We start from the raw sequence: 25,668 nt of genomic DNA on the forward strand, positions 1-25,668 counted from the left end.
TGCGTTGAGCCATCAGATCCAACTTCTTGAACAGTAGGAACCAAGAAGCAGGTTCATAAGTTATCTCAGTTTTATGTAGACCAGGCTAGCTTTGAACACAGAGGTCTACCTGTGTCTGCCTCCCAAGTGCTGAGGTTAAAGGCATGCAGCACCGCCACACCTGATTATGTCTGTTTTATATAATTTCCCTGCATTCCCAATGCACCCCAGTCTTCCTTAATATGGATCATAGAGAATAAGGGTAAACCCTGGCTCTGAAGCTTGGAATTCACATCCGTTTTCTGCAGAAACCAAGGTTCAGAGGTTTCAAGTCTCACAGTATGTTGGCAAATGTTGGGACTGGGACTTCGGACTGTGACTCATAACTCAGCACTTCTCTGCTCTCAGCTCCAAACAGGGAATCAGAAAAAAGAAGAGGGTAATATTTGTTCAAGGGCCTCACTATTCAAAGTGTAGGCTTTGTGATCAGTTGGTACAGAGATAGCATCACTCCAGAATGGCTCCTGACAAGTTTATCCTGAGACGCCTGACCAGGAGCCACCTTCTGTCCGGAATGCCCCTGCCATCGGCACTTGAAGGTCATTAAATGACTGAGTCGCTTAGTTAAATAATTTAAGGAAAGCATCCAAACTATGCACACTCTGCTCAGCAGAACTTGTGTGCCCTGCAACTGTGTGGGGAAACCGAAAAGAGGTCAGGGAGTGGCCACTGGCCCAAGTGTGCCGAATGCCTTCTAGAACTTTCCAAGGCTGCCTTAACCGGCTATCTATGTTGCTCATAGTGTCTCCTGCAAATGAGGTTAGGAGTACAGTCTTCTGAAAAAACAAAAAACCAGACAAGCACAAGAACAGAGGAGCAAGCTTGGTTGCCTTGCTTATTAGCTCCCAGAAAGGCCTAGAAGGGTCCGGGGAAGCAGGTCTTACATCTGAGGGGCTGGCAGACCCCTCCGTCCTTCCAGTCATCAGGCCCCGAGTGGCCTGACGTGGAATGTTCAACCCAGCAGAGCAGCTTGAGCCTGCCAGGAAGACGCACCAGTGACAAACCCCAGTATTATTTACAGCTGAACGTTTCTCCCAGATGCTTTTAAGTTAGTAAGATTATTTCAATCACAGAAGTGGGGAGGGGGGCGTGAGACAACTGACCATGTATTAATTAATAACATATTCTTCTGTTACATATTTTTTATAGTGAGCACTATTACTTCATGGTGATGCTAATGATGATAAAGTCCTTACCAGTCATTTTCCCAAATATTTGGTATTCACCTGGGCAGAGAACGTTCCAGATGCTGAAGAAATAGTAATAGACAAGATGGTGACCCTGTGTCTCAGAGCTGTGCAGTGGGCGAGAGGGTGGCAAGCCTTAAAGGAAAACTGTGAGGAATTTACAGGAAGGGGAGTTGATAGCTGAGGGGTTAAAGGGGGTTCTCTAAGTTGGGGATGCCTAAGCGAGGCCTGAAGAACATGGGTGTGAGCCAGCCGGAGGGCCACGCCAAGAGCTCTTCTTCCGGCAAGTGACAGGACGAAATCCTGAGGTCTGGTCAAATGCGGCAAGACTTGGCCACAGTGGGGTGACAGGTGAGGAGACTGGGAGATAGGCCATGCAGCCCTTTGTAAGGTCACCGCTAAGAATCTGTTTGTACTCTTGGTGTAATGTGAGTCGTGGCAAGGCTTGAACATGAGTCAGGACAGTCCAAAACCTCAAACTAGGTGTGGCTTCTCTTCTAAGTCCCACCATCTTTGAGAGAAGGCTGAAGCGCAGCCAGAAACCCTGGAGCTGGCAGCTCAGCTCCTGCCGCGGTGCCCCATGGGACTCACCTTCCACAGTCAGCTCCACGGTCACCTGGCGGGCACCACTGCCATTACTAGCTTCACAGGTGTACTTGCCCTTGTCCTCCTCACAGACAGGGTGAATGACAAGGCTGAAAGTCCCCCGCACTCCACAGTCCAGCAGGAAGCGGCCGCCATTGCTGATGGTTTGCCCGTTTCTGTGCCATGTCACCTGGGGCTCTGGGTAGCCTCGGACCTACAAGAATAAGAAACTGTAAGGACTTCTGTTTCATATGCACTCACTACATGCTGTGGAGTTCAGAGTTCACACTTTCTATGCATTACACACTGGGTTACAACAAAAAAGAAAAAAGAAAAGTTATCAGTAATTTGAGCACTGTGACACACACTTGTGATTATAGTCCTTAGGAGGTGGACAGGAAGATCAGAGGCTCAAGGTGATGGATCACCAGCGCCATAGCAAATTCAACCTTGAGCTAAGTGAGGCCCTGTATGAATCCTTCGTCACCAAAAACAAAAACAAACACCAAAATCTCAATATTAAACTATATTGATTACATGCTGGGAAAGCAATACTTTTTTATATTTTGACTGTAAGTCATTAAGATGCATTGAGATGAATTCCAACCTGTTTCTCTCTGCAGCTTTCCTGTGGCTACTGGGAAAGATGCCCTGACACACGCCTCCTGTGGCATTGTAGCTCTGCACAGCTCGCTGCCTCTACAATACTTAGGGGTGTCTGTGAGTGCTCCCTGTCAGAAGCTTCCAAGTCCTTGACATGTCCAAGCTTCAGAGTACCTTATTCAGAGAGTAAGGCTATCTCGAGAAAGAGAGATGCGGAGAAAAACCCCAATCTAAGAATTCCCATTGAGAGGTTAGAAAGATGACTCAGCAGTTAGAAGAACGGATTATTCTTGTAGAGAACACAAATTTGGTTCCTAGCCACGTCAGGAAGCTCATAACCACGTGTAATACCACCTTCAGGGGATCTCAGGCCCTCTTCTTTAGGCACCTGAGTTGACATATGAATCAGAGAGAGAAAGAGAGAGAGAGAGAGAGAGAGAGAGAGAGAGAGAGAGAGAGAGAGAGAGAGAGACTGACTATATATATTTTAAAATTCTGCTTGTTCCAGACATGAAAATTCTGTAAGTTCTCTTGAACACCTGGGACTCAGTGGCCCCTCAGTCAGGCTGGACCTATTTTCAGAGGAGCCGGGCTTAACCTATTTCAATGAGGTCAAAGAATTGATAAATTTTTGCTTTGGAAAACGAAAATTTGGGGAGGCTTGAGAGCCTCCTTAGAAGGAAATTGCTTTTGTTACAAAAGATTGGAGGCACAGCTTTTATCCATGCAGACACTCCAAGTCAAAAAAGGATGGCTTCTGGAGAAATGAAACTAAAATTTGCAGTATGACCCTCCCCCGCCCCCTAACATACACACATACTCTATAGCCCTCCCTCTTCCTTGCAAGGTCAGGTAGTGATGGTATATGGAGGTCAGGGGTTACGTGTGTTTGAACTCCTGGGGCCAGCTTATGCTTCCTTCCCTAAGCACACTAAGGAGGGAGCACTGGTTTTAGCAGTGAGAGTTGTCCTTTTCTCCCTGTGATGTTGGGGACCCACGTGGCTAAGTCTCCTCAGCTCTTCTGGTCCCAGCATCTTCAGACCTGAGTCTGAGTACCTGAGGTGTAGATTTTTGTTCCTAAGGAAGGATGCTTTGAGTCCCAACTAAAAAGCCCCAAAGCCAACAATCCTTTGATCAATTCATACAATCATCCCTTCAGCAGCAGTTTATGCATCTCACATGACCTGCCTCTCCAGCCCTGCTAATGCAGAGTCAGGATTCAATGGAAAAGAAAAAGGCCCAAACCCCAAGTCAGTATTGTTCATCTTATTTGTAATTCCCATAAACAAACAAAGAAGCTCCTTCTTGTAAAAATTTAAATGACACCCAGGACAGAGATAAATTACCCACAAGGAAAAGCTTCAGTTCTTCAGTTGTCTCCTCCAAACCACATCAGCAATGTCTGAGGCCACTGTGGTTTCACCACAGCAACCATTTCCTACCTTAGGCTGATGGGGGTGAAGGTGAGTATATCCACCTGGGTAGATGAACCATCACTACTGTTACAGAAAGCTAAGTGTAGCCAAGCATGTCTCTGGGTGAGTACTGTCAGGAGTCTCCCTCGTTCCTTTTGAGTTAACCTTTTACACTTGATATTTCTGGAAATGTCACACACTTAGTCTTTGTTAAACAGAAGAAAGTATAAATGTGTTCTTTCCATTCTGGTTTCTCTAATGGATATATAGCCACTTATTTATTTACTTATTTATTTATTTATTGGAATAAAAGAGCCACACAAATAACCATCACATGTGTCTGAAGATGGCCCATATCATGATCCCATATAAAATCTTGTCACCCTATGGCTTTAATTTTGTCACACACTCATACAAAGAAACACCAGACAGAATGTATCCTGTTAGAAAAGTCTCCTCAGGTTTTCAGAGACCAAGCCAGGAAGCCCTTGTAAGGCTCCTCATATGATCATTCCAACCCATGTTTCTCTTCTCCAGAACTCTGTAAGGCAGGCCTAGCCTACCCTCCTGAAGATGATCCTCAGGCTTCCTGTCTGCTTCAGAGCATAGGGGCTCAACCCTGCAAGCAGGACGAGATAAATCATTAACAGCACCTACGGCTTCCAGACATTCCAGCAGCCTGCACCGTGGCCCCCTGCAGCAGGCCGCTGGGGGTATCAATGTTTAACTGGGTACACTGAAAACAGTCCAGATCTCAGGAACATGTTCTCTTGGTCTTTTTCTCTATTCTTCTCACTGTCCACACATATTCCAAAGTTACTTTTGAAATGCCTTATTAGAATAAATATTTAATGGGTTCTAAGTATACTGAAATGGCATTAGTTAAGAAAGTCACAGTGTACAAACAAGACTTTCATAGTTCTGGGATCTGGAATAAAGGCAGGGCCTCTGTGAACTTGCTCAGTCCCAAGATGTGAATGACCTGCAATGTGAACGTGCTTCCTACCACTATGAAAGAAGTGCATCAAGTGCTCTCTGGCATCAGTAAAGCTTGTTCTGTCTAAGGGATATCCCTTTATCACTGCCTCATCACTATGCTGTGGCCCAAGTAGGGAAGATAGGAAGTCTTGGTTCACATTGTTGGGATCTATGAATGGCCTTCAACGAAGAATCTACTGGTGGCATTTCAATGGCTAGGATCTTCCAGAGGCTGATGAATGCCCACAAATGTCTAGTTCTCAGAGAGGCTTGACTCCAGAATTATGAGGGAGGGATCTCAGGTTGGAGAGTGTTATCATCTGAGTACCACAGTCATCATCTTCATTGGAACATCTGTGACCAAGTGCAAGAGATCCTCAAGATCTGGCTTATTTATTGTTGATAATCCCTCATAGAAAAGAGGAAGTGGGGTCATTGGGCCCTCAACCAAGATTACAGCTGCTCCTTACTGAGCTTCCAAGCAATCTGTATGTGCTTCATCCCTAACTGCATATAGCCTTGTGGTCTTGAGAGTACACAGACTGTCAGAAGTTAACTGAAGGGGACTGTGTCTATGCAGCTATGGGGAGGTCTTCATCTATGCTTTGTGATACTTTGTGATGGTGAGATTGCTTTAGGATCACCCACACTCCTGTGTGTGACTCCTTACCCATGCTCTGTAAGTAAGTCAATAAACTCATTGGTTCTCCAAGTGGACTCATACGTTGGTTGGTTGTTGGTGCCCTATTGTATGGCTGTTTGGTGCCCTGGTTTATGCCTTCCTAGGAAGAGCTCCCTCACCCTGTGATGGGGACCTTGATGGCAGCCATGATGCCAAGTGTAATAGTAGAGAAAGAGTAGAGGAATGGATTTCCAACCAGCCCACATGGCAGATGAAGTGGCACATTTAGGACCACAGTTCTGGTCTCTGGTTTCAGAGGTTGTCTTCAGACCACGCTGTAAATTCATTTCAGTTAAACACATTTTGTATAACCCCAAACGGTGATGAGTGCCTATTCTAATAGAGAACCCATCTCTTAAAGCTTTAAAAGGCTCCAAAGAGTTCACAAAAGATTGGTCAGGCAAAACGGGAGTCACGGGTTATCTCCTTGCATTCAGAGTAGGACAGGATTGGTGCCACCTGAGCTCATGATATCCTGGGAACTTAGGGTGGGTGGGGAAGAGAGAACAGTATGACAGAGACCTCAGTGCCTGCCTGGGTCCGGCCAGGCCTCCTGGTTTCTCTGGGCCGTAATTCCTTCCTATCACCGAAGAGAAAATTACTCTTTATGTATCTAGGGTTTCTTCTGTCTCTAAAGCATGGTTTTAACTGGTGACCCACTTAGTTCTTGGAGGAGGCTCTTTCCTCTCACCTCCATTTTCCTTTAGGCCCAACCCACAGCTTTGCTCCCCTCTAACCCTCATATGGGAAAGGCAATTGGCCGCAAGAGGAGGGCTCACGGATGCTAGGAGGCTGCCCTCGCTTTTCACCATAATGAGTTTTTGGAACCAGCCCCAAAGAGGGTCATTTTGAGGAGAATCATACTTTTGCCACAGTAACCACATTTAATTGGAGGTTGTGTTCTTGAACAGAAGCCCAGTAACAAATAAATCAGGGGCATAACCAACAACTGTCATAAAAATAAAGATAGTGCCGTCATAGTCCCTATAATAATTTTAAATAGCAAGACTATGCTCCTGCTCCATAAAATGTCCTCAAGAACCGTTATGGCCTCAAAAGGCCTTTAAAGAAAATGGGGCTCCTGAGAGGGCAGCTGGCGGAGGAGGAAATGGCCGCTGCTGGGCGCTGCCACCTGACTTGTGTCACAGTTCAGACCCAATACAATCTTGGAAGTCACTCAGTGACTAAAGAGGACTATTCTCTAGGACATCAGACTTTCAGGCATCTCCTAACACGATGAAGGCTCTCAACCTATTCCTCATTGCTCAGGGCAGACCTTCCCACCCAGAGCAGAGGCAGTGTTGCTCACTGCACAGACCCTCCCACTCCTCATCTGCCTTCTCTGAACTTCATGCAAAGCAAAAAAAAAAAAAAAGGCAGGCAGAGGGGGGGGAGAGGGGGGGATGATTTTGCAAAGATGGTGAGCCTCTGTGGGTTTTCTGATCCCGGCAGAGCCTGGCCCTGTGCATACAGTACAAGCCCATACAGCTGCTGGGCACAGCTGCAGCAGTCTGACTGTCAGCCAGGACTAGGCAAGACTGAGGTTTTGCCCACATCTGGGATGGAGGGAGACCAAAAGGAGAGGAGCCAAGATTGTGCACTGGACAAAGAGAAACAGACGGCCTGGCAGGATGCTGGGGACCACGAAGATGCACACAGAAAGAAAAACAAACAAACAAACAAACAAACAAACAAATAAAAATGGAGCCATGAGCCAGCCTCACTAGGGGTATCAGTTGGTAGTGACTGATGGATGCTGGAGAAGGCTGAGGCCAGAGGATGAGACACACACAGCCTTTTCCACGGGAATTTTCGTCAGACAAACAGAATGAGTTTTCCAATATGGCTTCCTCTGTGCTCTGAACTCCTCGTTCTCTTACAAGACATTCCTATCTCCACTCTTGTACTTTTTTTTTTTTAAATCAAGGTCTCACCTAATTGCCAAGATGGTTCTTGAACTCAAATCTATAGCCTAAGAAGACCTTGGACTTGTGCTCTTCCTGACCCAGTCTCCCAAGTAACTAGAATTATTATGTCTGTACTACCAGGCCCAAGCACCGATGTTTCTAACACATGACGTATCCTGTGGTCAGAGACTAGAACAGAGCTGGTGGTAACTGGAGAAATGACACAAAGTTGGGCACAATGATCCATGCCTATAACCCCAGCACTAAGGCAGGAGGATCACAGGTCTGCAGCTAACCTGGGCTACATGGTGAGATCCTGGCTTAAAAAAAGTTTATATACACATATATAATACAATAATAAATAAAGGCAATGATATTGCAGAATTGGTGGAAGAAGACTCTGTTCTTGGTGGGAGTTCTCTGTTCTACCTTTGAAGATAAGCTCCCAGGCAACAAAACATCACCCCCACAAATCGGACCACAGATACTGTGAGTCTAACCTTGTGGATGCATTAGGCGGGTGAGGAGTGAGGGGTGAAGGGCAAGTCAAAGGCCAAGGCATGACCAAGCTTCAGGGCCCAAGTCCGTGTCAGCAGCTGGCACCCACCCCACGTCAGGCAGGAGCTTAATTAAGGCTGAGGATAATCCCCTTGCAGTCCAAAGCCCCAGATGAACTGGGAATGTATCAGGAAGAGCTCCCAGCTGCTGACAACAAGTGGGAAGCCTTCCACTGGGGATTCTTCCATCCCTGCCCAAGCAGGAACCCAGAGGATGGAAGTGTTTCTGTGCACACCATCAGAAGGCAACGTTCCTTTATCTGCGTCCATGGATGCTGAGCAGATCTCCAGGGACATGCACTTCAAGTCCCTGTACTCTGCCACTTCCATTTCCTGGATTTTTATTTTTTTAATTAATTAATTAATGCCTGTGTCTTGTGAGCCAGGACACAGGCATTCCAACACCTCTGAACCTGCAAGTCTAAGGACTCCTTTCTCTTTGTCTATGTAGCCCTTGCTGTCCTGGAACTCACTTTGAAGACCAGGCTGGCCAGGAGCTCAGTGATCTGCCTGCCTCTGCCTCCTGAGTGCTGGGATCAAAGGTGTGTGCCACCAAGCCTCTCCCTTTCTCTGACAACCCAAGGCAACATATAGGTTGGAGGCTTTGGGTCACACTGCAGTCCCCTTAGACACTTAAAGGGAAATCCACTCCTTTTTGTCAACAAGTTTAACTTCCTAATTCTTGTTTAATGATACATCTTCATCCTTGAAACTGTCCAGCACAGATACACGTGGTAAAGTGTACAGGGGAAGCCCTATGCTGATCATCCTTAATTCCCTCTAAGTCATGCTTTTATGTAACAAATACTCTGGCTGAACTTCAGTTCCTTTGAAGATGGCGGGAGCAGAACTCTCCCATGTAAGCTGTGGTTCTGGCCTTACTTCCTGTTGCCATAGGGGATCTAATGGTGCTGTCGTTAGCTGACAAGACAGGCCCAGGATGTCAGTGTTCTGTGGTGGTCCTCAAGCTTCTGCTACCAATTTGAGAGAGGTTCTCAGTCATAGAAAATCTTAGTAAGAAGCTTGCAGTGCTCGAGACATTAAAGAAACCAAGGCTTTGGTGTGGTTTGCCTTTGATTTTCTCGGACACTTCTCCCCACCTGTCCAGGGTCAGCAGCATGTCCCTTGTTAGGGGAATTTTCTCTCCTGACTTCATGGGAGTCTAGGGGAGAAGCCACTCTGGTTAAAAGGCTTGGTTTCAAACATTTGGCACACACAATCAAAGCCAGCCAGTTTGGGCTCTCTCCTACAATTCCACTTCTGAACTTCAGGAGACCAAACTTGGCAAGATTTAACCCTGAAACGGTCTGAAGCCACTGTCTCCCACTTCCTCTTCTAGCTCTCAATGAACATACAGGTAGGCAGAGCTGTGGTGACTTCGGATCTACTCAGTTATAGGAAGCTATACCACTCTGGGACTGGCTTCTGTGGGCCTGTAAACCAGAATCCCTACCAATTGAGGAAGACATGTTGGCTCTGGAATCAGACCCACCAGACTATGGTGTGACCCAGTGCCTGGTGTGTAGGTTCTGACTGCATTAATCACCAGCTGCCTGGCTGTGGGCCAGCAGCTTAGCTTCCCTAGCCCTCAGTCTACCCATCTGTAAGATGCTGGAATCCATTTCCACTGCAAAGTATAGACAGCACATGCACAATATCTCATTAACAGATTCCAAGATTTTTGATCCATCCTCTCTTCTTCAATGTCAGTAATTCTTTATAAGTTATCCTAGAATTCATACACAACCCTAGAATTTTAATAATATGAACTACTTTTGCTATAAGAATTACCAACACACACACACGAGTGCCCTAGCCAGTCTCAGTAGCCCTGGCCTTGATGCATAGACCAGACTGAACTAGAATTCACAAAGATCCACCTACCTCCGCCTCCCTCTGAGATTAATGCATGAACCACGATTCCCAGTTACATCTCATATTTTTATAAACAACTTAGAGAATTCATATTTCTTTTAAAAGCCCTTGTGTGTGCGCATTTGTGTGACTGCGCTCGTGTCACATATGTGAGCAGAGGTCCGTCAGTTCTCCCACTGTGTGGGTCCTGGGGATTGAACTCAGACTGTCAGGCTTGTCAGCAAGACAGTTACCTGCTGAGCCATCCTGTAGGTCCAGAAAGTCCGTGTATGTCGTTGTTCTGTTTTATTTTGTTATTGGGAGGGTGTGCCTCAGTATGTGGATTTGGACTCTTAATTAAACCCTAACACTTTAACTAAGAACATTTTTTTTTGTTCTGGGTGAAGTAGTTTATTATTTTTATCTAAACAATGAAACCAAACTCAAAAAGTGATATTATTTTTATATAGCATGGCGAAGCACATTTGAAAACAAATATCAGGCCTGTCATTTTACCACACCATAATTCCCTTCCCGGAATACCACTTGCCATTTTGAGACAGGGAGTATCTCTTGACTTTCTGCTTCACTGACTAGTGCTACACTGGAATTTGAAAGGCCACAGGCAAGGGTTGGGAAGGATCTGGGCTAACAAATCTGACTTTCTAACCAGTCATAGCGAGCCCAGAGAAAGGAACATATGTCACTGGCAGAAGGGATGGGTGGAGCAGAGGGCTGCTCTCTGACCCACACAGAGACCATCATCATTCTTCAACTGGTAGGTCTGGGGACACAGGACTCGGGGAGATGGCTCGGTGGTTAAGAGCAACTGTTGCTCTTATAGCAGGCCCAGGTTCATCTCTGGTGAAGACATGCAGCTCACAACTGTCTGTAACTCCAGTTCCAGGGATCTGATACCCTCTTCTGAACTCTTCAGGTACACAAGTGGTACACACACATACATGTAGAAGAAACACTCAAACATATAAAACAAAATAAATATAAAAATATTGAAACCAAAAATTATATGAACCAGTAATTCTACTTTGGGATATATACTCAAGAAAATTGGAAGTAGGGACTTCAATATATGCCCATACTCATTCAAAATAGAGAAAGCAACTCAATTATCTATCAATAAATAGCCATGGAAGCAAAGATTTTGCAATAGAATACTGTTCTTCCATATAAAGAGGATTCAGACATATGCTATGACATGGATAAGCCTGAAGACATTATAGTAAGTGAAAAAGACAGTCACTGCAAAGCTAATGATTTAGGCTCACATGTACGAGGGGCCAAGACAAGTCAAATGCGCAAAACAGAAAGCAGAACAACGTTGCCTGGTGTTGGAAGAAAGGGGAGCTAAGAAATAGATGTTCATATTTTTGGCTAGAGTTTAGCTAGATTTTAATGGCATAGCTATCTTTGCAGCTCATGAGGTTCAAAATGGAGAGGGCAGGGAGAAGGGATGGTGGGAAAGAAGGCAGCTGAAGTTGGAGGCATTTGGAGGCACTGTGGAAACTTAGTGCAGTGGAAACTTTCTGGACTCTATGAGGGTGACCCTAGTGAGGACTTTTAGTAATGAGGATACAGAGTCTGCACTGGACATCTTTGGTAGCCTGGTAAAGCTTCCAGTGGTGAGACAGGTTGCAGTGGGTTGATTCATTGGCTGAGAGGGTCCATGGAGATCTCTAAACAACCCAGGATGATTGATGCTAAGACAGAAGGTCCTCTCTGAAAACTGATAGTGGGGCCCCGTTGCCAAGGAGAACATCGACAGCTCATTGAGCATTGAGAGGGTGAGCTGGTGCCTGCATGGAGACTTCACCCTTGGTTCTAGTTTCTTTGGTGTGGGAAGTTACTCTGAAGGCTACAGAAAGAGAAACCTGGACACTGACCCAGCCACAAAACCCTACACCTACAGTCTGTCCTGCTTGCAGGATGTGCTGGGGCAACGGCAGCACAGAGCTTGTGGGAGTGGTCAACCAATGTCTAGTTTAACTTGAGGTTCACACTCTGAGAGTGAGCCCATGTCCTACCCTGCCTGGATGGCCAGAAAGCAGAGAACTGATAGTCAGAGACCTATGATAAAACCAAACTGGCCAAAAAGAAAAAAGTCATAATTCCTAATGATATTCTGCTATACTAATAGAAGACCACCTTATCCAGTCATCAGAGAGGCTTCCTCCAGCAGGGCACAGGAGTGGGTGCAGAGACCTACAGCCATACATGATGCGAAGACAGAGTCTAAATGGCAGAGTCTGGGAGGTTTCCATTTGGGTCCCTCCCCTAGAAGCTCAAGGAACCGCTCGGAAGAGGGGCTGGAAGGAGTCGGAGGGGATGGAGGACATCAGGAGGACACAGCCCACTCAATCAACTAAGCAGGGATCATATGAGCTCACAGAAGTGGCACGCATGGGGCCTGCATGGGTCTACACCAGGTCCTCTGTGTATATGTTATGGTGGTTAGTTTGCTATTTTTGTGGGACTCCTAAAAGTGGGAGCAGACAAATCTCTGACTCTTTCTCCTGCTCTTTAGTCTCATTTCTTCCTACTGGGTTGTTTTGTCCAGCCTCTATGAGGGCTTTTACCTTACCTTATTGTGTCCTGTTTTGTTATGTTCATTCAGTTGCTGTCTCTTGGAGGCCTGTTCTTTTCTGGAGGGAAAGGAAGGATCGAGGGGAGAGGGATGGTGGTGAGGAGCTGGGAGGAGTGGAGGGAGGGGGAAACTGTGGTCTGTGGTCAAGATGTATTGTGTGAGAAAAGAATACCATTTTAACTAAGTAAAGAATGAGAAGGAAGAAAAATGTTGTTTAATAGGTCCATAGTTTCAGTTTTAAGAGGCAAAAACTGTTCTGGAGATGAATGCTGATGGTGGGCACATACTGTGTGACTCTGACAGGATAAAAATGTGACGGAGGAGTCAGGGACCGTTGGCAGCCCACGCCAAGGTGTGCACCCGAGAAAAGGGCCAGACAATACATACAGTACATAGCATACGCCATGCAATGGATCTGGCATGAGAGGCTTGTTGGGAGAAGGAAGAGTGAAAGTCTTGGACTGGGGACATGAAGGGGAGATAGAGGCAGACAGACATATGGGCGGGGAGACAGAGAGAAGGAATGGGAGGGTTGAGACAGGGAAAGAGGTGGCAGGGGAGAGGGAGAGAGGCAGAGACATAGAGATGGAGGAGAGAGAGAGAGAGAGAGAGAGAGAGAGAGAGAGAGAGAGAGAGAGAGAGAGAGAGAAGAGACAGAGAAAGAGGCGGAGGGAGGGGGAGGAACAGTAGAAGGGAGAGAAGGAAGGAGGGAGGGGAGGAAGCAGAGAGAAATCTGGGGTCGCTGGAGCCCCTTTTATCCACAGCACACACCCAGCGTGGCTGGTGGCAGTTGCCAGGTCCCTGAGAGCAGGCCATGGGATGGCCTTGTGCTAACAGACTGCATTTATGTGACTGAACTATACACACAAATGCTATATATACCTACCAATAGGAAGCCAGACCAGACCAGGTATGACATTGAGAGACTAGGAGTTAGGCAGACTCCCTGATAGGCAAACAGACAGGAAGAGGGGCAATGGCTAGGGAATAAAGGTGACGAATTTCCAAGATGGCAGCTTCTGCCTCACCCTCCTAACTTGAGAAGCCTAGCAGCTTAAAACAAAACAAAGCAGCCCAGTGCTCCCGTCAGCAGGCTCTTGCTGATGAAGTGGCTCAACAGTGCAGCGTGGGCTGATCAGCCAGCCCAGCTTTCTTCAAACCAACCAATCCGAAATCAGAGAGGAAAACCCTTCAGAGGCTTTAAAGCCCCTATGTCTGGAGAAAAGGGGGCACTTTCCCAAGTGTCCCCTCGCTGTGTAGAGCATCTTTCTGTGTACTGCGTGTGCATTTCCTCATCCTCAATAGAGGTCTCCCTTCAACTGCTCATTCTGTGGTGCTTCAGAACTTTCTTGATTTAATGCTTTCCCTGGAGGAAAGAATGAACTCGATCAAGACCCTTAGACTGTATCATTTCAAGATGATGCAGACTGTATCACTTTTGCCATATGTTAAATGCATCTAGTATATAAATTAGATACGAATCACTTCTATTTTAGAACTTTCCAGTGGACTTTCTCAGACTGTGCTCAGAAGATCCAACTTGGCCTTTCTCTATTTGCCTTCCTCTGCTCCACAAGCCTTCTCTGGGAGGCCACCCTGGTATACCTTGTGCAGTTAGTGTTGTTCCAGCAGTCAGGAGAGCATGCTACGGAAGCTTCCTGGGAGTGGAGGAGGGGACAGGGATGTTCAAGGAAGAGATTCAAGGAAGTGTAGCTGTGAGCTAAGCATGAATCCCCAGACTGCTCCCTGATACAGTGTCTGCTGCCTGGGAACGGGAATTACAGGACCAGGGGTGGAAGAAGAGGAATTCAAGTTTGCAGAAGGTGACAGGTGACCCTAACTGCTCTGCCCACTTCATTTGGTGTGCTCAGGAGCCCTCCCCTGGGAAGGTGAATGGTGAACCCAGGTGGACTGGGGTGGGGGTACAACTCAGCCTCTCAGATCCCCTACTTGCTTCTACAACCCATTTTCCATAAGCAGCCTCAGCCAAGCCTCTTCTGCCTGTGTATTGCTCTTGCCAACATAGTTCCGCAGGCACAGCCCCCTCATAAACTATTGTTCAGGAATTTTAGGGCAGGGCCCTGGGGACTTGGGAAAGAGAAGTAACAAATACCAACAACCCTCAAACGAGGGCCTATTGTGAGCAAGCAACTGGGGTGGCTCTCTGTTTGTTGGTGGCTCACGCGGGACACCAAAAGGGTGAGTCCTAGTTCCAAGACACTCATTTAAAGCAGATTTAGGCTTCTCGGTCCAAGCCATTGAAATCTTTTCTGAAGAAGCATCTGGAAAAACGGAGGGAAAAGCTGCCCATTTATTTAGAGAAAAACAAAACTCAAACTTTCCTTTCTGACCCCCCCTGCCAAGGTCCCTTTCAACTATGTGATCCTGGAGGGGGGGCACTGTTGGGGGCTGGGGCCCAGTGAGCTCTGTTGTCCCCAAAGGAGTCGGCCCTACCATCAGCAGCCACAGGCATGGTCTGGAAACCTGGGTACCTTGCCCTCCCCAAAATTCAGGCACAGGATCTGGGGAACCTGGTTCTGTCTTGACCGACTTCTAGCTGTTAGAGAGACTCTTTATACCAGTCCACTTATGGCAGGAGCTCTGAAGCTCATTCCTGAAGTGTCTGCTCAAAGGCACATTCTACTCAGACTCTGCAAAGACAGCTTGCAAAAGGCTGCATTTCTGTCTTCCTGTTCTGGACTTAGGGAGCTGTAATTGCCACCCTTAGATGGAAGCCACACTTCCTACTCTAAATGGAGGATCCTGTAGACACAGGTGGCTTCAGTACAGGTGAGGGCTTGGGCCATCCTTCTCAGAGAGTTCTAGCTGTAGAACTTCTGGAGTCCTAACAGGCCCTTGAAAACAAATATACAGCTAGGGGTGGCTCAGTGGTACAAGAACATGCTTGGCTTGATCAGGGCCCTGGGTTTTATCTCTAGTATCTCAAATAAACAAAAACCCAGTACATACAATAGTTACCAACAGTTTGAGAAACTGAGGAAGAGGAAGAAGGATAGGAGGTAAGTTCTGTGGAGGAATGAGGGAAAACTGGCAGGAAAACAGTTTATAAGGAAGAAGGATCCCTGGGTAGTGCCTTCGGGACAGATACTGGTGGCACCTGAGAAGGTGGCTTAGTTTACATTTTCTGTGGCTAAAAATACTGCTTCATGGCTTGGGGGTGTAACATGCATGGCATCCTATGTTCAGTCTCCAGCACTGTGGAAACCAGGAGTGGTGGTGTGTGCCCATGATCTCAGCATACAGGAGGGTACAGGACAATCAGTCCTAAGTCATCCTTAGTAACACAGCGAGTTTGAAGGCAGCCTGGGCTAACGCATTTATTTGCCATAACCCAGGGAGACACTTCAGCCTAAAGCAGTTTAGATCCCCTACCACCTTGCCCTTTGGCTTCTCAAAGAGCCCTAGACCCCTAAAAGACCAACAAAAGCTCTGCGTCCCAGCAACAGCTTCCCCAGGAGCTGTGCCACTCGGGGCAGTGTTATGTTCATAAAAAGAGGAAGAGGTTTTAGAAAATATGGTATACGGCGGTGTGGGGGAAGGGGGTGCCCCAGTAGGCATCCCTTCCCCCGAGGGACCAGAGTTTATTCAGAGCATAGGATGGGAGTTCATGGGGTAGTGGAGGCAGAGGAAGGCAGAGAGAGGGAAAGAGTAGAGAAGTAGAGGCTGGGCCATTACCACGTGGAAAGAAGGGGGAGAGGAGGAGAGGCCAAGAGGGCAGAGAGGAGAGAGTATGAGATAAAAGTGCCAAGAGGTAAGAGAGAGAGGGAGGGGCCTATCACCCTCTTTTATAGGCCAGGCCTACCTGGCTGTTGCCCGTCAACTGTGGGAGGGGCATGCCTGGCTATTGCCAGGCAATTGTGGGGTGGAGCTTAGACAGACCCCGTTAGCCAGCACAACGTCATCTGTAGGGATATTTTTGAGAATTCTGGAATTTTGGTTTCTTTAAAAAAAAACAAACAAATATTATAAGAAAGTGCTTTTGTTTTAATCCAAGATGTGGGATATGGAGTTGCTTTGGACTGTCCTCAGAAGCTGACTATGATTTGTCTCCTGCTCTACCAGAAGCATGGTTTTTCTAGCTGCAGGCAATTTATTTGGTTGTGTGCCGTTTGGAATTCTGGGGACTTTTCAGAGGGTATATAAATCCTAGGGTCCTGAGGGGTGGGGGGATAGTTGTTGGCTGTTTAGGAAGCTTGGTTGTGGTTTGTTAGTAGCTGCGATTAAAGAAGAAACAGAAGAAGTTAGATTCAGGGATCCTTCTCTCTCTTTCCCCTCCATCCTTCTTTATCTAGTGTTAGGGGGTGAAACAGGGGGCAGAGTAAGTGGGGGAAGAAGGACCCACAAAGCAGCAAAGACCAGCTACAATCATCAAAGGAGGGACTCATGCTTCACAGACTAAGGGGAGCCCAGCCACCCTGTGGCTCAGAAGCAATGGCCACAGCTGGGGCCCCAGAGCCTTTTCCCACAGTGGCACAGCCTATTCCAGAGCCATTTCTATCACAGAAGCTTAGCATTGGGTCTAGGCCAGGATCGCATTTCCAAGACTGGTATCCACTCCTTCCTTTTTCTGTGCAGAGAGAAACCTAATGCTGCCATTACCCTCATCAGTTCTTTAGACCTGAGTTTGTTGTCCCTGCAGGGTCTGCCCCACTGAGATAAATGCATGAGATGAGATGAAGACAAAACGGTCAGTTCCGACTGTTCCATTGGGTTCCCGGAAGAGAGCACTTGGTGATCAAGGGCTTCTCTGACCCAAATAACTTCCTCCTTTGTCAAGACCCCTAACCCCTACAAAAGGGGGGATACTAACGCTTCTTATGTTTGTATCTGATGTCATACACTAGATTTCTCCTCTTAATACTGAAACACATTTACCTTACATTGTTAGTATACAAGATGGATACTCTAGATCCAAGCAGAGCTAGTGGGACCAAGGGAACAATTAGTTACTTTTCTGTTGCTGTGATCAGACACCATGACAATAGCAATTCCTGGAAGAAAGAGCTGATTTTGGCTCATGGTTTCATAATGGCAGGAGTGTCATGGCAACAGAGCAGGAAGCCGAGAGATCTTCACCACAAACACGAAGCAGGGGGCAAACCGGATGCAGGGTGAGGCTTCACACTCTCAGAGCCCTGTGAGGTACTTCCTTCATCAAGCTGCGAGTCCCCATAATCTCTTCAAACAGGGCCACCAACCAGGGATCACGTGCTCAAAAGCCTGAGCCCATGGACGATATCTCATTCTAACTACCAGAGTGCCCCTTGCTGCCTGTCATTTTGCCCATTGTTTTCTCTCTCTCCCTCTCCCTCCTCCTCCCCCCAACATGTTTTCTCTGTGTATTTCTGTCTGTCCTGGAACTAGCTCTATAGACCAGGACGGCCTCGAACCCACAGGCAGCTGCTGCTTTTGCCTCCCAAGTGATGGAATTAAGGTGCCCCACCACTTTCCAGCAGCCACTGCTCTCTTGAGATGGCCTGATGTTCTCTGCTGTCCTTAGTCTTTAGCATGCACACCATTCTCTATAATGACCACAGCTTTAGAAACAGTGCGCCTTGATCACAGTCAGACTGCTTTCAATTGGGCCTGCCCTAGACAATCCAGATGAACGATTCACTATGACATCATCTTCCATACTTCTCTGCCTACAGCAAGCACAGGACCATATTTTCCATTAAAAAAAAAAAAACAACAGGGCATATTATTTGATGAGAGATTTATGGGTTGCCTCCAGGTGCAAGAAGGGGTTGGACTTACAAATGTTTCAACATCAAAATACTGGAACCAAGGATATTTGGATGATTTTACTGGAAACATGAGGTGCTAAAGAAAAAAAAAAGATTGTGACCATCCAAGATGAAAATACTTAGGCCAGCCACACAGGTTATGCTTTTATTTACTCCAGTATACTGGACACAGCTCAACACAAAGCGGAGTTTTATAAGGGCCAGGCATCACACCTATTTCGAAGTTCTCCCAGTCCCCAGCAGGGCCAGTAAACCCTGGCTAGACTGAGTAGGTAGTTAGCTAATGCCTTGCTCTCTGATCTATGATCTTGGCGTAGGCGTCACTGCAAAAATACCTGTGTTGATTTCCCAAACCAGGTCACACTGCTGGAATCTCACTGCTTCTGGGTTTCTCCTTCAGTGGCCTCCTTGTGACATATGATTCATCTAAATGCACAGCTAACAAATCTTGCCTGTTTCAAAGCACGAGGCTGTGCTTACCTGTGAAAAGAAGGTCCTGCCCATGAAAACACTGGTGAGCTGGTGTGGTAGCTTACATCTGTAATCAGGTTCTCAGAGTCTGAGGCAGGACTGGGCTACAGAGTGAGATGATCTCAAAAAAGAGAGAGCAGGGGATCAAAGAGAGGATGAGGGGGAAGAATAAGAGAGAGAAGAGAAATTGCCAATTCCCAATACCACTGAAGGCACAGAAGTTAAGTTTTGTGTGTTTTCTTAAGAGAAAGGGGAGTGGAAGCAGAGAAACGAGAGGTGAGTGTGTTCATATTTTATTATATACATGTATGATTTTCTCTCCAAATTAAAAAAAAAGGTGGAGAGACTTGGAGCATAGGAGTGTCTGGCTATGTTGCCCAGGCTGGTCTTAAAGATATGGGCTCAAGGATCCTCCTCTTCAGTCCCCTGCAGCTAGGAGTATGAGTTTGTGCCATTGTATCAAGTTAACAATATATAGTTTTTAATTAACAATATAGTTTCTCTGATAGGTTCTGTGATTCTATATATGCTTTAATCACTTTGTTGATTGATTTGAATTTATTATGAATGTATTTATGACCACTGTTTATGATGTGAATGAGACTACAAGGTTGTTCATAGGACTACAGTTGGCACACTACTAAAAGCAAATGTGTCTTTCAGAATCAAGGTACTAAAAGGACAGAAGCCTGTAGAAGAATTTTAATCCAGTAACATGGCTGCTTGGGCAAGGGATCACATCCAAAGACTCTCAGTCTGTTTGATTCAGGCGGAATTCAGACATGCCCTTAGTACACAGCTTTAATCACAAACAATGAAGATAAAGTTTGTTTGTAGAAGGAAGCATCCATTTCCCCCAAAGTTACACCTAATTGAGAGGCAGGCAAAGTGGGGAATCAGAGAAAGATCTGACAGAAGGAGTCAGAGATAGGACACACCCAACTTTCCTGAGAACAGAGAGGAAAGAGAGGCTACATAAGAGCAGCCTGAAGGGAGAGAGAGAGGGAGAGCTCAATTTTGTGGAGTACAGAGGCAGTCTTTCCAAGTAGATCAATTCAGTCAGAAGCCAAGAGAAGCCAACTTGAATCAGTCAGCTTGGAGAGGAATTTGATCCAGAACAGCTGAGTTGAACCGGTAACCAGAGTTCAGAAAAAAACTAGAAAGAGTAAGCTTATTCAGCAGTAAGTCTCCAAGATAAGAATTACATCTGTGGAATAAAAGATACTTTACAGAAGCCTGAAGAAGATATCATAGAAGGAGTCTTGTAAAAGTTCTATACCATGGGCCAAACATAACTCACATGTGAAAAGGACTGAGTTTTAAACACCATTAAATCTTAAACTGCACCAACAGAACTCAGTGCCCAAGCAAAAGGAATAGGGCTCTTCTGATAGAATGCTTCTGGTATATATGCACAGGTCTGCAAGACAAGGGCCTCACCTTCTGCAAGGATCTGACAATGCTCAGCACACAGTCAGCTCCTTCCTTGCCTGAGATCAATAGAAACTGAATGAACATAAAGGATGGAAGTAGCATCCTTAGCCTGGAGTAAAACACCCAAAGGAGGATATAATATTTAAACTATATGACAAGCTCTGGTATGAAAGTCTACATACAGAATAGGGCCAAAGGACAGAAGCATGGGGTCCTAGGAAGGCAGATGATGGCTCAAACATGAGGGACAATACCAGAACAAACACGCAGATCAACTGCAAGATGGTAGATCTCACCTCTAGAGCATTCCTACTATGCTGGTGACACAAGAAGCTATCATAGTCCTCAAATGTCTCACAACCCAAATCTTAATGTTCCAAGCAGGTAACAGAGCTGAATGCATAAAGGTGAGGGGACCGTGAAGAAAACAATCCACTCCTCTACAGAGACTTTCTGCACTGCCCAGAGTTTGAAATAATCTATTCTCTGACGGCTTCCGTGCATGCACAAAGTCTCCCTCCAGCATTTGAGCAGGAGGTGGGTTTTCATCTCTTCTGCTGGCTTCATCATGTCTCAGATTCCTTCCCTTGCCAATTCTAGAGGAATCTATTTTTCCAGAAAAGTATTTACTTCTTTCAAGATTATGTTCCCAGAGGTAAACTTGACAATCTCAAGGTCAGTGGTGTCAGCCTTGCTTCTCAATATTATGTATGTTTTCTGATTGTCTTTGAATGGTCTATCTGGATGTGTCTTTCTATTTCTAAGCCAGCGAAGTAATAACTAATTCTTATTAAAAATACGCAAAATTAAATTTCCAAACTTTGCTGAGTGAAAACAATCACCTGAACCTCAGTTTTCCTGCCCATGAAATTAACATAGTGTAGCTGGCATTATGAGCTTTCTTAATGACTGGGCAAAGTCTATCAATAGACTCATGTGATTCAATGATTCAATTGGTGAGATTTCCCTGGGATGATTTCCAATGTCCATGATAATAGGTATTGTTTGTTTTCATTTAATTAAAAGATCAAGTATTTACTAGCTATCAAATGTCTGATGGATGTGGTAGTACACACCTGTAATTCCAGAGCCTTGGAGCTAAGGCAGGAAGATTGTGAATTCTAAGTCAGCCTGGGCTACATAATGAGCACCTACATCAAAAATAAAAACAAAGAAAAAGTAATCTAAATGTAAAAGGAATTAAAATAATATAAACATCAAAAAACAATAAGGCATTATTAAAAATTATCTTGGCGCTAAAGAAATGGCTCAGTAGATGAGGGCACTAGATGTTCTTCCAAAGAAACAAGGTTCAATTTCCAGCACTCACACGGTGGCTCCCAACTGTCTGTAATGCCAGTCCCAGGGGATCTGATGCCCACTTTTTGTATCAGAGGGTACCGTATGCATGTATTACACAGGCAAAATGCTCATGCATATAAAATAAAAATAAAGGAAAAACTTTTTTAAAAAAAATCATCATGAATTTTAAGGAATGTAAGTATCCTTAAAGTAGTAACTAAAAAATACAGTTTTGTTTACAACTATAGTTGTTTAATATCTATAATTTGACTTTTATTAAAAATGCTGTTGGGGCTGAAAGACTGCTCAGCAATCAAGCGCACTGGCTGTTCTTCCAGAGGATCCAGGTTCAGTTCCTAGCACCCGCATGGCAGCCCACAGCCATCTGCAACTCCAGTTGGAGAGAACCTGATGTCCTTTTCTAGCCTCCAAGGGAGCCAGGAATGCACATGGCACACAGATATCCATGCAGGCAAAACAGCCATACATATATAATAACAATAAGACAAAATACTGCCATTTCTAGGTGGATTGATGTTTTCTATACATTCTATATTCAAAAAAGCTATGATAAACATTCTGCTTTTATCAATGTTTGCCAAAAAATTTAAATATGTAACTTCCTGGAAATCAAATTATGCACACTTATGAGGAAAACTTTTTTTTTTTTGAGGAAAACATTTTTAGAGAGTAATTAAAACAGAGATTTGTTGTGACTACATGTTCCCCCAGGAAGAGACAAAGGGAGACAAAGAGACAAAGGCTTGTCATTAAAGAAATGCAGCTGAGATGGCTTGCTGGTCTAAACCAAATGAGCTTCACAGAGTCTCAAAGGCCTGGTGGAAGGGCCTCTGCAGAAGGGCGTGTCACTTCACAAGGGACAACATGGCTGGGCTTTGGCTGGGTCCACATTCTCTAGCCGGTGCTCAATAAGGCAGCTAAGACGACAAAGTCAACAAATGCATCAGGTGTCAAGTAGATGGCCCAGGACCTGCTCACAGTCTGCCTATAGTTAACTGGACCTGCATGGAGACAAGGAGAGGTTAACTCCAATCCCTGGCCAGATGCTCTTGGGTTCTGAGCTAGAGCCTGAAGCTGAGCAGGGCCACCACACATTCCCAGCCAAAGCTGCCAGGCCGCTTGGCAGAGCCCTAGCTGAGCTCTGTCGGCCGAGCGAGACAGCTCTGGGGCATGGAGAGCAGGGGAGGCTGGGCGCCAGCCTCTCCCAGCTGTTTTCAATAAGGCTCCACTTCTGAGGTTGCTGGCAGATCTCTGGAAAGATCTGCACCAACCTCAGATAATGTTTTCCATCAAACCCACAATTAAGTAATATTCTCTTAACTCATGAGCTGCACAAGAAACGTTTTTTCTGTCACTTCTCAGCTCTCCTCTGGAACCTCCTGAGCAGCAGGTCAGGCCGGGGTTACAGGCTTTGGCAGGTCAGGGGAGAGTGTACCATAGGCCTCTGAAGGCTAGGCTGGTCTTCCTCCTGCCACACAAAGATGGAGGGCTGAAAGGCCCGTGAAAGTCATACCACACAGCATTTCACTTCCGCCCCACAGGCTCTATCCGTGCTAATTTTATAGGTAAAGAAAATACTTATAGCATTTTCAAAGATGTCAAGTAATTAGGGGAGTCAAACAGAATCTCAGGCAAGAAAGCTTTAAGTATCAACAAGCAAGGCCAAGACTTCCTCTGCTCTGGCAAGGTCTGTTACCAGTGTTCCCTGGGGCTTATTCTTTGAGAGTATTGTTAAACGCCACACCCTTATTTTGTAACTGAATAAATTAATAAGTCCTAGAAAGGCCTAGGATGGATGCCACCTTCTCTGTGAGCTCTACTCAAGGCTTCTCATCCACAACGTTTGTGGTGCATTTGATTGGATTTTTATGCCCGAACCAGAGAGCACCAGGTCTGGTTCACTCACTAGTGCTTTCCCACTAAGTAAACAAAGGCCTTCTGGCCCACTCAGCACTGTCCCCTGCTAAACACTGGTGATCTAGAGTTGACCCAGGACTAGTCTCCACTCTCCAGGAATGTTAGCTCTGATAGGGGACAGGGGAAGTAGATTCAGAGTACTCAATCCTAGAAAGCAAGGTTAGGTTCAGTGAAGGGACAGTCAGGCACGGTCATTTCAGTGCCTCGATCAAGTGGCACACGTAAGCAAGAATGTAGTCGTGGGACCTCAGGCCCCTCAGGACCTCTTTCAGTATAGCTGTCCCTTAGAACTCACAGGGTATTGGTTCCAAGGGGCTTTGTGGATACCAAACTGGAGATGTTCCAGATCTTTTGAGAAAATGCTATAAAAGGAGCCAGAGATGGATGCAGCTCGGTAGCAGAGATCATATTTATTTGCTTATTTATTATTTATTTATTATTTTGTATTTCATGTATGAGTACCTAAGTTCATACATGTGCACTATGTGCATACAAGGAATCATCAGAGGTTAAGAGACGGCTAGACTCCTTGGAACTGAACTACAGATAGTTGTGATCTGCCACGTGGATGGTGGAGAACCAAGCCTGGGTCCTCTGCAGTGGGAGCAGGAGGAGCTCTTAACTGCTGAGCTAACTCTCCAGTCCGGTGGCAGAATTCTTGCCCAGTACAGGCAAGGTTCCTGGGCTCAGTGCCCAGCACCATAAAACTTACAAGTGAAACAAATAAGTTAAATGTCACAAGAGGATCTCTAGCCTACTTATAATATCTATGTAAACAGTCATTACAGTATTATTTAGAGAATAAGGACAAGAAAATTAGTCTAGGGGCTAGAGAGAGGCAGCTGAGAGTGTGTGCCGCTCCCGCGGAGGATCAGGGTTCAGTTCCCAGCACTCCCTACGGGTAGCTCACAACGGCCTCTAACGGCAGCTCCAGAGGATCTGATGTGTCTGGCCTTTGCAGGTACCTGCAGCCATGTGCCCACAGCATCTCACATACACATGATTAAATTGTTTTAAAATAAATCTTTTTTAAAAAGAAAAAGCCTGACTAAACGCATGCCACTTTCTTCTAAATATTTTCCATGTCCAGCCGGTTGAATCCGCAGATACCGAGGACAAACTGTACTTTGCACACGCCTCTTCCGGGCCACACAGCAGCTGAGGTACTTGCCTTGAGAAGCTCCCTGACTGCTCCAGGGAACGGTCTACATCCTGGTTACACCTAGTCTAGGGGCCCAAAGAAGAAAACCAACACACGTACACACTGAGTAAGGATATGATTGCGATGGAAAGACTGAAATCAACAAAATGTGGGTTGGAGGGACGTGGTGTTTGGAGAAGGAAAGAGAAGAAAAGGAGCAGCAATGACTTGGCCCTGGGTCAGCAGGTGGCTCAGGACATGAAAGTGTTTGCTGTCCCCGACAGACACCCTGGGTTCAAGCCCCAGAATCCACAGGATGGATGGGAGGACAGAACCAACAGGCTGTCCTTGGACCGTCACAGGTTACAGCGTGGCCTTCGCCTCTCATAAACAAATGCAATTTTTAACAGAGGAAGTCTATCTAGCAGGGCGAAGTCAACAGACCTTTAGGAAGATGGTTCCCAATCACCGCCCTCCCCCTTCACTGTCTTGTACCTTAACTCTTCCCTCACCCCAGCCTGGAGTTGTCCTTTTTCATCAGGTATCAGGTATCAGGCAGGCCATATGTTGGGCCTTAAGTATCCTCACTCTGGGCTCTGTGGAGTTCTGACCGCCAGAGTGAAGAGTCTACCCTGTCTCTCCCCTCCCTGGCTACCGCTAGAGACCTCACTCTGGGGTCCTCCAGTCTTCCAACTGCTGGGTCACAGCACACACAGCACAGGACCCTGACTGCCATGGTGGTGGGCTGAGCTGGGGGGCAAATGCAGAGTAGGGTAGAGAGGAGGAATCCAACTCAGAAGCAGTTCAGCAGAGAGAAGCAGCAGCCTGTGGACAGACGCTGAGAGAAACTTGATCAGCTCACAGGGAGCTGACAGACCGACCATTAGATGGGTAGGGTGCTTCTTCCCTTTCTGATGGCAATGCAAACTGAAGAGTAGCCCTTCAGAAGGCACTCAGATCAAAGTCTTTTGTCCCACTGACCTCTGTACTGCTAACAATCCCTAGGGAATGATATTAAATATGAAATTAAAAGCTTCATGTATAAAGATGTACACGTGAATTCAATTTATAAGAGGAAATACAGAAACCACTTAAATGATTGCAGCTGCCAAACAGCAACTGGATCATATTGAACAGAATATTAACCATTAATGTCACATGACAGCGCTCTGGAAAATGACTGACACCTCAGGTGAAAAACCGAA

The 25,668-nt window shown here is 46.0% G+C and overlaps 1 protein-coding gene across 4 annotated transcripts in view; it reads right to left on the reverse strand.

Annotated features, from left to right (window-relative positions):
• Positions 1–25,668, reverse strand: part of Mylk (myosin light chain kinase) — a 255,320-nt gene that overhangs the window by 130,277 nt on the left and 99,375 nt on the right. For all 4 annotated transcript variants that reach the window (XM_052159226.1, XM_052159227.1, XM_052159225.1 and 1 more), the window contains exon 4: positions 1,818–2,025. In XM_052159226.1, the coding sequence (XP_052015186.1) occupies positions 1,818–2,025 (208 nt within the window). The remainder of the gene's footprint in view (positions 1–1,817; positions 2,026–25,668) is intronic.

Source organism: Apodemus sylvaticus, chromosome 15 (genome assembly GCF_947179515.1).
Source record: "Apodemus sylvaticus chromosome 15, mApoSyl1.1, whole genome shotgun sequence".
NCBI classification, from domain to species: domain Eukaryota; kingdom Metazoa; phylum Chordata; class Mammalia; order Rodentia; family Muridae; genus Apodemus; species Apodemus sylvaticus.